The sequence below is a fragment of the Colossoma macropomum genome, unplaced genomic scaffold, assembly GCF_904425465.1.
Source record: "Colossoma macropomum unplaced genomic scaffold, Colossoma_macropomum, whole genome shotgun sequence".
Classification (NCBI taxonomy): domain Eukaryota; kingdom Metazoa; phylum Chordata; class Actinopteri; order Characiformes; family Serrasalmidae; genus Colossoma; species Colossoma macropomum.
In genome coordinates, this window is record NW_023495267.1 from 3,932,829 (window position 1) to 3,948,830 (window position 16,002).

General features: G+C 39.0%; 1 protein-coding gene across 1 annotated transcript; it reads left to right on the forward strand.

The window, feature by feature from the left end:
• The first annotated feature begins 520 nt into the window (after positions 1-520).
• hsf4 (heat shock transcription factor 4) lies at positions 521-11,606 on the forward strand. Its single transcript, XM_036561739.1, has 12 exons — positions 521-766; positions 2,208-2,316; positions 2,795-2,922; positions 3,037-3,161; positions 4,665-4,740; positions 4,856-4,923; positions 5,729-5,828; positions 7,066-7,190; positions 7,714-7,908; positions 9,542-9,650; positions 10,031-10,096; positions 11,478-11,606. Exons 1-12 carry the CDS (start codon positions 641-643, stop codon positions 11,574-11,576), a joined length of 1,326 nt encoding a protein of 441 aa, XP_036417632.1. The 5' UTR covers positions 521-640; the 3' UTR covers positions 11,577-11,606.
• Positions 11,607-16,002: the final 4,396 nt, after the last annotated feature.

The window sequence follows — 16,002 nt, forward strand, 5'->3', positions numbered from 1 at the left end:
GATGTTGTTGCGAGCTTTGAGTTTTCACAGCACAGAGCTCAAAGTAACAGTAATAATTGGAAAATATGTGTAAGTATGATTTGTATTAAATACAGTAATGTACAGAAGTCAGAGACCACCCATTCATATTTTAAGATTAATAATAATAGGAAGTGTAGAGTTCAAGAGGTTATTTCTGCATATATTAATATTCAGTCATATGTTAATATTACCAATACCTGTGATCATATTTCTGAACTGCCTCGAAAACAGTTCAAACACCCACCCACCCACGCACAGCTGTGTAGCTCACTCACTACCCTTCACAGGTTGTGTTGGAGCATTGTGCCATTTGGCACGACAGAGTGGTATTATTCTAGGCTTTGTGCGGCGGCACATTGTTCCTGCGCGGCCTCTTTTGTTGAAGGAGCAGTGATGCTGTGGGTCTTTATGCTGACTCCAGCCTGGGGCAGTGACACGGCCTGATATGGCCAGATGACTGAGCCAGAGGGAGAGTGAGAGATACAGAGAGAAAGAGAGGGACAGCATCAGCAGCTCGGGAGCTCAGAGAGCAGGGAAATGGAGATGGATTGAGGAGTTGAGGAACAAACACACACCCCACTCACTGCTCAGCGACGGAAACCCAAGCCCAAGCGCAGCCATGCAGGAGTCTCCAGGATCTATAGGTGTGGATGGAGGCTACGCCAGCAATGTGCCTGCTTTCCTCACCAAGCTGTGGACCCTGGTGGAGGACCCAGAGACCAACCATCTCATCTGCTGGAGCACCGTGAGTCAAGCCTGATGCTTCCCATTAGCTAACAACTAGTAACTAAATCTAACACCATGTAGACCATAAAACAAATGTGATGGGCCTAGATGGTTCTAGATGGTGTTTTTTACATACAATGATTCAGAAAAGTCTAAAGGTGAGAGCAAGTCCTGATTTTGAGTGAACAGACATGGAGAAGACTATGCAAAAGTTTGAGGGGTGAGGTAGACATACATATTATTTTTAAGTTTAGCATCTGTTGTCATATGAATAATTTTTGTCAATTTATGTACAAAAGTGACTTTTACGGTCTAGATTTACAGATCGTACACAATCAATATTTGATTTTTTAGGGTGGAAGAAGAACTAATGAAATTCTAAATAATGTACTAATTATCTATTTATAATAACATTTTGTCAATGTCACCGCTTTTGAAATACCAGACTTTCTGGTTGTTCAATTTATTTATTTCAATTTCTTTTTTGATGCTATACAGCTTTCTCAGTCATTTTAGAATTATCTACAGCTCCGTTTATCATTCTGGACATGTCTAATTTATTCATACATTCCTATTTAGGAAGGCAAATTATATTTTTGAAATTATTCATTCAGAAGTTTTAAATATTCCAAATATAAGTTTTAAATATTCCAAATTTTTATGTTATTTTAACTCCACGAATAATATTGACATCTTCCAAGGTTCAGTGTTCAGGCTTGAAAGCTCTCTGTAGCACACTGACTTATGAGTTTTGTGTTTCTGTGTGACTAAACACAAAGTTCATCATATATTTGTTTCTGCGTGTGGTATTCCTCTCAAGAGCATAAAGTAAAAAAGCCTTAAAATAGTAATATCTATCTTAAATAAAGTAGTACTTAAAAGCGTAATATCTCTTTACATATAGAAATAGCATCTAGTCTTATTGTCTTACTTTATACATTACACACTTCAGTATAAATAACCCTACCTCAAGTTTACTTAGCAGCTGTCATGAAGGTAAACCCTGTAAATCGAAGAAAGCTTGTCATCACCTTCAGCTCAACAGCTGTTATTTTCACTGCGGGTGTTTTTTACAGGTCTGAAATTTCACACTGTTGAATTGAGTGTTTCTGATCGTACATGCTGTTAGCCTGTTGAATACTGAGCAGCACTTCTGAGAATTGCATTTTTGTTGAAAAGCCCATCTACTTTTCTAGTGTGCCACTTCTTTTCAGAATCATTCACTTGCTTCACAGTTATAGTCACGTTAGCAAGATTAGATTGTAGATGATAGATTAGATTAACTAGGTATTGGAGGGTAATTGTAAATACTGGAAGAGGTTTGGAAATAAGTAAGCTAACACAATTGATTAGTTTTTGAACAAATAAATGTTTACTGTCCAGATAAATGACTTTCTACATCATTGCAAATGACTTGATTAGTAATAATAAGTCATTGTTTCTTGGTTTCTTCCATTTAGACTGGGACCAGCTTTCATGTATTTGACCAAGGCAGGTTTGCCAAGGAAGTTCTGCCCAAATACTTCAAGCACAACAACATGGCCAGCTTTGTACGCCAACTGAACATGTGTATGTATTTTTGCATAGCGTGGCAGCGAAGAAGTACTGAGCATCTAATAGATCCAGCCAGTAGCAAAGCAGAATCTAATGTTTTTATAAGGTTTTAAAATTGTAATACATTTCCCAAAAGCTTTATCTAGTGTTAACAATAAAACCTTATTGACTTAAAAGAAGTAGCAAATGTGTTTTTATTTGTGATACGATTGCCACTAAACTACAACAACTCTCATCTTACGCTGGGTGTTATTACTGATAATTAATATTTTTAATGAAGTGGTTACTTACTTTATATGTAGCATTACAGTACCCAACTAGCCAGCTATGTTTCATAGTTTTGTAACTCCTTGTGAGGTGACTGATAGCTTAATTGAAGAATCGAGAAGCTTCTGCAGCAATAGTTGTGAGTTAATATGTCTTTGCTTGTGTGTGTGTGTGTGTGTGTGTGTGTGTGTGTGTGTGTGTGTGTGTGTGTACGGTCTTGTCTCAGATGGCTTCAGGAAGGTGGTGAACATTGAGCAGAGCGGGCTAGTGAAGCCAGAGAGAGACGATACAGAATTCCAGCACCTCTACTTCCTCCAAGGTCACGAGCATCTGCTGGAACACATTAAACGCAAGGTGTGGCACTTAACTGTACACATGAACACATCATTTAATGTTACGTTAAGAAACTGCTTCAGGACATCCTGAATGTGGATAAAACGCAACCAATGTAATGATATTCCTCCTCAGGTGTCCATAGTGAAGAGTGAGGAGACAAAGGTCCGGCAGGAGGACTTGAGTAAACTTCTGTATGAAGTGCAGGTGCTGCGCAGCCAACAAGAGAACATGGAATGCCAGATGCAAGATATGAAACAGTGAGAGCCAAACACACACGCACATGCATTCTAGGTGTTCAGAAGTTTATTTTGTTTAGGCACGTCTTGGGAACTTCATCCTTAATGGATGACGCAGATTTTATAGTTTGTTGTAACCAATTTAACTGAAGGCCTATTACATTTTTAAAAATAAAAGTTCTGGAATGGTTCTTAGATAGAATGTATGGTTCTAAGAAAAACTTTCAGTCCTTGGTGCATTTGGTGTTACACATAAATTGTCATAAAAACATTTTAACACAAAAAGATTCACACACATAAAAAACATTTCCCCCATATTGTGAAAAAAAAGATCAGGATGGCATTTAATGCATTTTGAACCACTTCATATAGAATCTTCACATATGTGGAGGTTGAACTTTGAACTTTAAAAGGGCTCTTCACACTCTCAGATTTCATTTACAAAGTTTCCATTAAAAATGTTTGAAAGGTTCTTCTGCGGTGTCATTGCTCCAAAGAACCCTTCTTAGCACTTTTATTTTTATGAGTGTATATGGAGTATGAACTGGTTGTGTTGACCTCAACTTAAAAAACATTGCAAGCATTTTGACCACAGATCCATATGACCCTTCACCTACTTTCACCTTTTCACTCTACACCTACTTCTGGCCTGTATTCACTGGACCTGTGCTTTGTGCTAGCTGCTTCAATAGAACTCTCCTGACTTTGGGGGAGTGGGGTGGCGATGGAGGATGCAGGGCATTGAAGTAGACCAATAGACCTTTTCCACTGGAATGGAGAAGATGTCACGGCAGAAAGAGGCTCATATAAAGAGCAGCTTTATCTCAACTAAACACACAAGCTCTTAAAAAAACTGTCACAGAGGTGTCACAGAGAAGATTAGAAGAACCATATTTGGTTACTTAAGCCATGTTTGGAAAATGTTTGAGTGAAGATGGATAGAGAAGGTGACATAAATGTTCTATAAAGATTTAGGGGTTACCAGAACCTTTACATGATGTGGAGTGGAGGTTCTGTAAACTTTAAAAAGGTTCTTCATGCTCAGACATATCATTCGATGGTTCTCTAGAGAACCATCCTTTGAAAGGTCCTTTAGGGAACAGTTAAGTTCTTCTTTAGCATTCATCCAAAGAACCCTTGTTGGCATCTTTATTTTTAAGAGTGCCTTAGAGAAAACCTTTATTGTTCGAATTTTGCACTTCAGTCTTAAAACTTAGAAGAAGCATTAGAGACAAGAGATACGGGAGAAATAAAAGACGAGAGTTTAGTTGCTGAAGAAGATGAGTGTTAATAACTTGGCAAATCTGAGCACAATGTGTAACTTTGTTGAGATCACTAGTAACACAGGATGAAATGTGAGATCACTGGGCTCTTTTGCTCAGGATAAACATCTGAACAACAGTAGGAGACTTAAGCAAAAGTGTCCTTTGTCTTTACATCTGATCTCATTGGTCTCTCTGTGACCATCTCGCTTGTTCCATCTCTCAATAATTTTTTTATCTCTCTCTCTCACTGTCTCTCTAGGCAGAATGAGGTGCTGTGGAGGGAGGTGGTATCACTGAGGCAGAACCACACGCAGCAGCAGAAAGTGATGAACAAGGTAAGAACGTACAGCACGTAAGTTTTTTGTCATGAGAGGGCAGGGAAGAGGGCGTGTGTGTTTGATGCAGTTCAGTAATGCTGAATCACTCTCTGGCTCTCGGCTCTATTATTAGCTGATTCAGTTCCTGTTCAGCCAGATGCAGCCCAGCACCCCCAGCACTGTTGGAATGAAGAGAAAACTGTGAGTACACGTCCTCGCCTAAAACACACACACACACACACACACACACACACACACACACACACACACACACACACACATACAGCCAAAGATAAAGTATTTGTTTGGATTATCACACACAAACAAAAAAGTGGCAAACAGAAAACAGCAAATCAACATGGCGAGGGCCTAATAAACACTGCAGTGCGAACGGCCAACTCAGCTGGATGTGGTCAGCTGACACAATTCACTGGCCCAGCTGGCCTGAATGGAGCTGAATGCTGAATCAGACCTACTGAGCTCTGGCCCTCACACACGCACACACACCACCCCACTGAACCGCAGCGCATGACCCTCTACCCTCTATGAAGAAGTGCACTGTCAGCTAGTGTGACCCGTGAGAACAAATCGGGTGAGAGGGAGGACAAGGCCCAGTAACATACTGCACAATGCTGCAACTGTCATTCATCGCACCACTGTGAATTCTCAGGTGTTTACATGCTAAACAATGCCATATTTGCCTCGATTATACTTTAAGATGAAGAGCTTTAGGTTGTGTTAGCTTTGTCGCTAAACATATGAAACAGTAGCATCCTTCAGTTTCACAAGCATGCCACTAGGTGGTGATATAGGAGACATAGTAAAGAAATACTGTATTATGAACAGTCTGATATGAAAGATTTGAAAATCTTTAACCCACACTAACTCTGATCCAAATCACAAATTAAAGTGAGGTCCATAGGTCCAGTCTGTCATACATACTTATAAAGCCTAATTTTATGTCCAGCTTTACATAAATTGTATTAATTCTACTAACTCTACTCAGGCCCCTTATGTTGGATGATGGCTCCACCACTCCTCCTGCTTCCAAATTCAGTCACAGTCATTCCATGGAACCAATGCAGGAGCCCTTCTATATCCAGTCGGTAAGCTGGTAACATGCAATACAGAATATTTCAATGATTTGGTTCAGAATCATCATTTTAGAAATTATTATTTGAATGAAGTTGCAAGTTGTAAGTTAATATCAGTCAGCAAACTGCGGAGTTGGTCAGATTTCTTTGAAAAAATAGTGATGGCTGAATACTGAACACACTGTCCTCAATGTATTCAGTAATATATTTGATGAGAATATATAAAAAGGTAACATTCAGAATACATTTAGAATTTATATTAATGTGGTACATAGAAAAAACTATGCTCTTTTAGGTTGTTATTTAATTCACATTGTGCCTTGCTGTTACTAGAGGCTGTTTACTTCATGTAATTCTTCTGTTAATATTTTTAATCAAAATTTCACTTATTTAAATGAAGTTACAAAATGTATCAACATTATTAACATTATTTTTGCGCTTATCGTATGCTCCAGTTCACTGCTGCTTCCATAACCCCACTGATGAACTAAGCGAACAAGTTGCCATATACCAGTTACAAAATAAATAAAAAAATAAATAAATAAAAACATTTTATTATCAAGTGGGTATCTGTCATTTTCAGTTAATGACACATGCAAACTTATGCACGTGTCCAGTACAACTTCTGATGTCCACAACTGAGAAAACTGTTAAATTCCATTGTCCCTCAGGAGAGTTTAGTAATAATGAGATTAATAACTGGCTTATCATGTTGATCTATCAGTCTGCTCAGGCATTAGCAGGGACTTCAGTGATTGCCTTCATTTGACTTTCTTCCTAGTCCATTTTTATACACTATGTGTAGATATTAAAATAGTTCATTAACAAGCATTGATGGTGTGTTTTTAAAGATGGTATATTCTGAATACTGCCTTTACTAAATGTAACTTGAACTGAATACACATACTTAATTTCTGTATTCTGAATACATGTTCCCACTACTTGTATTTTGTTACATCCAAGCTCTGGCAACTGTGTGCTATTGATCTAGAAAAGCTGAAACTGACCATGTATTGTTCAAAAGACACTTACAGTACTCTTTGAATCTCTGTATCTTAATTGACAATCTCTTCAAATATCATTTCGCTGTAGTGCTAATACTAAAATTAAAAACAAAGCTGTCCAGGTATCTTTGCTAATAGAGGGAAAAAAGGGTTTTGTTTTGGAAAATTCAGCATGCACTGAAGATTTTTACTACAAGGCCCTGAAACTTTCTTTCTTTCTTTCTTTCTTTCTCTTTCACTTTCAGCCATCCACAGAGGCTGCCTCTTGTTCCACTAGCAGCACAATGACAGGAGGACCAATAATCTCAGATGTCACTGAGATGTCACAGCCCACTGCTTTGGCTATGCAAATGCAGGCAGATGAGTCGAGGTATATATATATTTATAGAGCATGTTTTATGAAAGCCATAAATTGGACTTCAAATGCCTTGTAATGTTTTTATGAATTTGCAATTGAGTCGTTTCATACTAACTCACATAATCCCTAGGTGGTCACTTCCTAGGTTTCCATGACAAATTCAAGTAAAATTCAACTTTCTGTTCAATTCAGACAACCAGTCAAAATGTCAAAACTGTGCTCCAAATAGTTTTAAGTTAACCCACAACAGGTTCATTTATTGAAGGGTGTATTTTTTTATGTCAGCGTATGAAATATGACCTCTTTGATGTTTCATGTTTCAGTCAGTTTTCCCAGTAGTATTGCAGCACATTTATCAAACCAATATTTGAAGCTCAAAAAGAGTTCAAAAAGACTTCAGAACAAAGAATCTATTTTTTTCCCATTTTGCATATGCAGGTCTGATGACATATACTATAAAATATACTATTAATGTTCTTATATTGTACTAAATGAACACTGAAGCTGATAAGTCTATGATGTTGTGATGTGTCAGGGAGAAGTGTCTGATGCTGATTAAGGAGGAGCCGGTGAGTCCAGGTGTGCGTGGGCGAGGTGAGGGCATGCCACTCGGCTCCTGTGAGGTGTGTGCTGAACCTCCCGTCCTCCCTGTTGCCATGGTACAGTCCGTCCTGGAGGGTCGAGGATCAGGCTCTGGCGAGAGAAGGGCCAAGAGGAGCATGATGGACAGGTCAGAGAGCTGTGGTCAAACTGCCTTCCAGTCCTTCCTGGAAGACCACGTGACTGCAGAGTGTAGTGAATAGACACATTTAGGGCTGTCCCGAATAACAATTTTGTGCTTTTTTGTGTGAGCTTTGACAGTAATTAGCAGCGAATATTCAAAGCTTTGCCCCATGTAGCGGGGGGAGCGGAATCCGTGTCCGATACCTTTGAAACATATCTGCGGCTTTGCTCCATCTACCAGGCCCGCCAGCCTCTCTTAGCGTGACATTGCTGTGACTGAGGGAATGTTACGTCCACATTACCAGGTTGAAGACTTTCATATATGGTCCTAGATCGGATACGTATCCGATTCGTGGCTATGTGACCATAATGTGAACGCTCAGATCGGAATTTATGTGCTTTTTTCCTCTGCACATGTTCTATCATTCAGCGTTACCATGGCAGCAGCGCTGAACAGAAGTTAAACTCTGTAAACGGTAGAAAAGCAACACGCCTGACCCGTTTCGACTTTGGCTCACTCTAATAATGCAGCTGAGAGCTGATCAGAGTTAATTATCTTCGTAGCAAAGGCTCTTTCTGCTCGTTAGTTTGTTTGCTGAAGATGCACGTGATGCACGCGATTCATTCGTGTGACCTTACTGAGAAGGATGTAGGCATGCGGGTCATTTCAGGACACCGGTTTGTTCACATTAATGACATATTTGAATCAGTTACCTAAAATCTAAGTGTGAACCATCGTGTCAGAGAGATCAGATTTGAGCAAAAAATCTGATTTGAGCAATGACGCCTGTAATGTGAACATAGCCTTAGGCACCCAAGCTAAGGTGGTATATATTTCCACATTTTAACAATGCAGTTAAAAAATATAAATAATGTACAAGAATGTGCTGACAACATGTATTGTGGCGTCCCTATGCAGCGTTGTAAGTAGTCAGGTTTTTTGAAGAGTAGAAATATCTATGTTGTTGAGCTGTTTTTGTAGAAGGACTTTACCTTACGTTGAAAAGCCTGAAGACAGGTGGAGTGGTGGGTTTTCTGGAGTAGAGCAGAGGGCTGTGTTTTTAGCTGTGAGCGCTGGAGAGGGTGTGTTTCTTCTCACCTTGTTGGGTGCTGTTCTCAACAAACTAAAAATAAAGCTGCATATGGGCCATAACCTCGAGTCCTCTAAATTTCTCCTAAGAGCCGTGAACGTTACAGCATTTTGCAGTTTGCCTTTATTGATAGCTTACATTTAGCAAAAAAAAAACAAAGAATGTCCGAATCCCAAAATTTAAAACCGAATATCTACCCAACGAATGAATATCTGAATGGTCGAAGATTCAGGTCCAGCCCTAGATGCATTTGATTAAAATAATTTTATGTCCTGTAAAACATAACCCCCTGAACCCATGACTTACTGTTAATTAATTTTGAGACATATTATTCAGTAACTTCTATTAATTATTCTGTAACTACTTTAAAACTATTCAGTAAGGTGTATAGTCATGATAGTAAAGTGAAACTTTAGTGTAGGGCCCTACACTAAGGGGTGTTTAAGGGGTTAATTGTGGTTTAATCCTGCCGGGATGTGTGTCTGCGTGTGTGCGTGTGTGTGTGTGTGTGTGTGTGTGTGTGTGTGTGTGTGTGTGGGTGGGTGTTAGACCAGAGATGTCTGATGCTGTGGAAAATGTGGACATGAGTCTGGAGGAACTACAGCTCCTTCTGAGGAGCCACCAGCAGGGTATGGAGCCCAGCACTGCTGCTATGGATGTAAGTATGGCACAAGAAAATTTTAGTTTATGTATAGATTATAATACATGTTCCCCGAATGCCTCAAGAATGAGTATAATTGGCCTTGCACTCTCTCTGGGTGGGTAAGATGGCCCTTCCTCTTCCCCATCTGTAGTGTTAGCAGCAATTCGAAAAGATGCAGTGGCTGACTTCATGAGTCCTGGGGGAAACTACTGCTAGACTTCACCCTCCCAGCTTGATATTATTGTTTAATAAATAAGGATTATAATATGGCATGTAAAAAACTTAGGGTCCGCCAGCAGACCCTGGCCATTTAAGGGGTTAAATAAGTGAACTGTATTAACAGGATAATGTTAAATGAATCACCTAATCATAAAACACTATTTGCTCTTTCATAGCCATTCACTTTTAGCTTGCCTGTGAACGAGTGGAACTTCACGGAGATGGATCCGAATCTCAAAACGGTGAGTGGCTCGCTCAGCTTAACATTATCTTACATGCATTGACCTTTACCTCTAAAGGAGTTCTTAATGCATCGTAAAGAAAAGAGCTTTTAGAAGGCAAACACACGTGTAAGTTAAACATCCAGACAATGTTACTCAGTGTAACACAACGTGTGCTACCCTGGGAGGCAGGAGAATCCTCTGCAGCAAGCATATTTTTGTCACTCACAGAACACAACATAAACAAAACTAAAACTGGCCACCTCATCCTGAAAAAAGGACTGAAAAGTGCTCTTCTCCAACTCACTGTGGCTTTTTCAAAAGACTGAAAAAGCCACGGTGAGTTGGAGAAAAGCACTTTTTTAGTCCTTTTCTCCAACTTGAGCATTCTAGCTTATCAGTCTGTCGCTCCTGCTGCTTGTCCCTCTCCTCTCTTTCTCTGTTCCCTATCTGCTCTTTTTTAAAGGAGCTCACACTGCCGATGCCAGATCACCATCAGCTGGCTTTCATAAAGGGCGGTGTGAGCACCTGGGCTGAGAGGGAAAAGGAGCTCACTGCCCCACCTCCCTGTCACTGCCCCTGCTCCATGGCTCGGCCACTGGGATTGAATGTGAGACATAGTAAAGTGGCTTGCCATGGGACTGGAGGGGGTGCCTAGGAGGCGGGGCTCGGAACGTGCCATCCACCACCCCTCATCCTCTACCACCTGTCCTCGTGGGGTTTTGTCTCCAACTTCCTGCTGGCTCTCACAGCTGGGGCCTGGGAGATGGGCGCATGGCACACTGATAGAAGCTTTTTCTTTAGTTTTTCTGTGTCCCACGTTTTAGAATAATAGTGAAGACACGATGAAATAACACAAGTGAAAACAGAAATGTTCTATCCCATAACACATTAATTTATTAGAGGGTCCACTTTTTATGTTGGGATTTTTCATCTTTCTAAATCTTTCAGTCAGTTTTCAAAATTCTTTCTTCAAATGTTTCCCACATAACTGTCAAATCTACAGATTATTTCTCTATGCAACATTTGAAGCTTCACCGTGAGTTGAAAATGGCTGCAAAAGTCAAAATTTTAGAGATCTTTTTTTATTCTGTACTTTCTCCAATGGACAATTACGTCTCCTGTAAAATTAAATACATTTTAAAGAACTGAAGGTTTAAACTTAACAATGACAGATTTCACTTTCTGACACAAGTATACTATTCAGTAAATTAAGATCTTTTGGGGAATTAGGGTTTAAGGGGTTAGTTGTGGTCTAATCCTGCTTGTACTGTACATCCAAGTAAGTAAAATGACTGATCAGGTGGAAATACCACTTTGTAGCACGCCTTGAAATTGATCCCAAAGTCCTGTTGAATCCAGCTAGTGAATTGTACTATGTTGTCTGTCTTTGTATTTGCAGGAGTTGGCTAACATCCTCATCCCTGCTGCTATGTCCCAGTACATGTTTCAAGGCCAGGAGGGAGAGGCCTACCCCACTGCTGGCTGTGAGGAACAGTGAGGGCCTGATACTGCAGCCGGCACAGGCTACTCCTCCTAGACCATCAGGTAACCATCCCTGCCATTGAATCCAAACTGTATTATATTCTAGGTAACCTTGATTTCTAGTTGACAGCACATGCTGGACATTTCTAAACTGGAATAAGCTGTCTGGTTGTGGGAGAAGAAATAGACCGTGTCAGATGCAAGTCAGTCATTTTCATCTAGTAAATAAAGTAGCCACAGAGACCTTGTGGGATGAGATCATATACTCACTTGGTACTGGGATCAATCAGGTATTTTTTTTCTTGAATCTTGCAGAATTCAGTATGCCTGGAATCTTGCTTAGACATTGTTTTAACTGAGCTTTGTATCTGCATCTTACCACAGCAAGTGAGAACCAATTAGAAATGCAAAGCAGTATGTCTTCATATTGAGGTGAATTGAAGCAAATTATTTTTGCTTACCCTAAATAGATTTTATCAGCCAAGACATTTGTTGTTTGCAGTTTGTGTCTTTAGTTTTGCACTGGGGGCTAATGTAGCTAACTAGCAAAGGAAGCTTATGCACAAATTAGCATTGTGCAGGCTGTGTGCCTCACAATGCAGAGACACAAGTACAGACAAAATGCAGGCTTCAAGATGGCTGCTACAACTGTTTTTAGCTATGAAAAAATAACGTCATAGCTCCAGTGTACAAGTAAAGAAGCAAACCTTGGGCACAAAAAATCTTGGCTGACTACATTCAGGGTAAGGGGAAAATGTGTAAATTAGATTTTTTTTGCCAGTGAAGAAGAATGTGTAAAACTGAAAAGGAAAAATAACATCTCCATTATTTAATTTTCATTCTGTTATTCTTATTTTGTTATTTTTTTTGTTTCTCATGGCAGACCTTGGTGAACGCATAGCCTATGGATGGCAGACTGTCCCCACATCCATTCAGAATACAAGGCCCAAAGCGATTTCAGGGTCGTGATTGTGAAAGCGAAAAGGTGTCGTGGCAATCAAGCGTTTACTGGCCAGAGTTTCACACGGAGATCCATAATCAGTTGTGGATTACAAAAGCACATCATGAAATTTTAAACTGATTAGTCTGCTCAATGGGATTCATGTGTTTGCAGTTGGAGACGTGCCATTAAAGCGAGCATCTGCTTGAAGATTAAAGCCACAGGTGGAGACAGCTTCCTGGATTTTAGATTGCATCGAAACCTTGTGAGAGATCAAAATCACACTTCCACTGAAAACTGCAACACTTACGTCAAATCTTTGCCTGTGTGGTCATGACCATTTCTCTGCTGAGGTAACCACATTTCTGCCATTATGAAGGGGGAGTATATGCGTTATTGCATAAAAACGTGGCCCAAGTTTGAATGCACTTTAGTCTGTGTGTTGGAGTTACTGCTTGTGGAGCTGGGATTTCATTTCTAATATTTGGTTGTAAATATAAATTTATATATACTTTCATTGATGGAGCACACACCATATTTGTATTCAAATATATATTTATAGCAATATAAAAATAGAATTAGTTTTACTACTATTATGTATGTATTAATGTGAATGGTCTAGGGAATTAAGCAGACCTCACGTTTGGAATAGAGAACTGAAACCATGCACTGCTTTTTTGCACAATTTTGTGTCTATTTACTCAATAGCAAACTCTATATCTGAAACAGATACTGAGTAATCCAGTATCTTTGTGCACTAAAGTAATTTTTAGTTGGAATTTCATTCTTACTGAATTTACATAATCGTCTTTGCTTCTATGCTATATTGATGAATTATACGATTGTCTATAATAAATTTGCGATCTATAATATATATCTTTCTATAATGCATTGTCTGTATTAGCCTTGGAAACGAATGATTGAAACAGCATACTCTAATGATTTTAGCCTGAGGCTAAACAGTCTTAATCTTTTATGTTACATATTATTTGCTGCTGAGTTTAGCAGATGAATTTGATGTATTTCAATTTTTATTTTTGTAACAACAGTTCAGAATCTTGGAGCTTCCCTTGACTCCAGAAAAGAAAGCCTTTTCTGCTTGTCCAAAATTCAGTTTATAACTTTGAACCATCTCAATCATATCCCAATCTTAAGCCATCTTGTTTTATTTTCCAGTTCAATATATATATATAAACCTAAACAAATTGTTTAAAAAGATTTATCTGGACAGTAAATATGCATTTTGCTTGTATAAACACCATATAACAGTAGAATAAATTCAAGCTTACATAATGCTGTAGAATTTCTTATTTTCAAAACAGTAGTTGAAATCTTCTGAGCTAGTTAGAAGAACACAAGTTTGGTTCCAGAAGTCTCCTCAATGCCCCCAGCACCCCCATCATCACACTGATGATGATAACAAATAATAATAATAATTGGAAATGCTTAAACGAAAGCATTGACATACATAAAATCACTGCGTATCGGGTTTATATTGTTTTTATTTGTTCTAATATTAGTGTTTTTTTGAGCATAAAACGCTTACTGCCCAGGTAAATCACTGTTTTGTATATAATTTGCACTGGCTAATAATTATACAGAAGTGAGATTCTGCATTTCATTAGAACACAAGTCATATACTTAGAATATTCGCCACAATATTATCGCTTTATCTTTTATGTGAAAGTGCGTTTGCTGTTTCAGCTGGCAGTGAAAACACCTCATACATGTAACTGCTTAAAATGGATGTATGAGATCCGCTAATGTCAGAAAGGGGAAAATAACTTTGTGTTGCAGCCATATTGTGCAGAAAACGCCCTAGATCTCTTACAGTGTTTTTCAGCTGAAAGTGCAATACTGTGGTACTGATTTGTAAGACTTCCCAAAGATGCAATACATGTGCCATTAGAATGTGTGGCCAGAAACACACTGTATTATAGTTCTACTGAATACGAGTGTGGGCGCTGATGATGAAAACAGTGATGGCATAAGAGTAATTGCACTAAGAGTGATAACTGTGTTAGAAATAGCAAGGTTTCTTTTTATGTTTATCTCAGTTCTCTCTATAAGACACAAAGTGTTTTATGGTTTGTTTTGAAGAGGGAACTTTTTTTCTGAAAGTCTGTTCACAAAGGCCTTGATTTTTAGCAGCTGTTAAAATGTTTTTTTTTTTTTTCACTTGATCATTTGCACTGTTAATAAACGAATGTAGCCTAATCCAGTTAAACATGGTCACACTTGTCAGGATTTGCTGACTTCATACATTTATTCTTTTCTCAGCTGAATCAAAGAAAGGGCTGTTAAAAAGATCAATGCTGCATTTTCACACTGGAGTTTTTCTGTCCATGACTGCCATTGTCGACAGTGCACTGTGTTTAAAAAGGAAAACCATGTACACATATGTGCACAGGAAAAAAGAAGAGGATATGTACATAATATGTATACAAAAGAAACAGAAAAAAATGTTTTGGGCTCCAGGTGTCATGTTAATTCTTGAAACAAATAAAAGAACATTTCCAACAGTATGTGTAATGGGTGGCTTATTTTAGCACTGTAGCTTACAAGAGTCAATATTTATGGTCTTGGACTAAGATATGAGATTTGGCATAGAATATGAGTTTTTCATTTATTTTATTTAATGTATTATTTGTAACCTGTCCGGGTTGCTTCCTGCCTTCCGCCCCGGTGGCCGCTGGGGTAGCCTCCGGCTCCCCCCGCGACCCTGAAAGATAAACCGGCTTGGAAAATGTGTGTGTGTGTGAGTGTATTATTTTTAAGATTAAGTTTATGTCTTTAGCTTAATGATGCCAAATATATTGGAATCAGAATGTTGGTGGCGCAGTGACCTGTGAAAATGAAGCCTACTTTAATTCAGACATTCTCTTCATAGTTCACGCAAAGGTTACATCTCTGGGCGGACAAATAATATATTACAAATGTACTACAGGCCATGGGAGCAGAGGATTATTAGACTGTGACATCTTTAGAGTTTGAAAGTGTTCTAATTTAATTTTTCCATGTTTTGGACATAATCAAGTAACATGCACAGTGGTTTGCACACCGTTCAAATGTCACTTTTTGAGCTCTTATTTTGTAAATTGTTTATTCACTTGCAGGCCACATGGGGCCACTAAAGGAGCTTTGCAGAGAAAAATTACAATCCATATAAAAGGTTTTCAGAAGTTGTAGCTCTTGGGCTCCTAACAAAGACACAAAGTGTCATTGATGTGAAGCACCAGCAGCATGAAATGACTCGCAAACGGAGCAAAACAGGTGTGTTTGGAAACCACACAGATGAACCCAAAGCTGACATTTTCAAAGTTTATTTGTAGCTTTGAGATGGGTAGCAAACACCGTCCTGACCTCTGTTAATGTATGGGGTGTATTTTAAAGTCACCCAGGCGCACCCGCAAGATTTCATCAGGCTCCCACAGAAAATCATTTGTCCGCAACTGAAACGATTTGTCCCGCGCCCGCCCACACAGTTCTGTCAAGACGAACT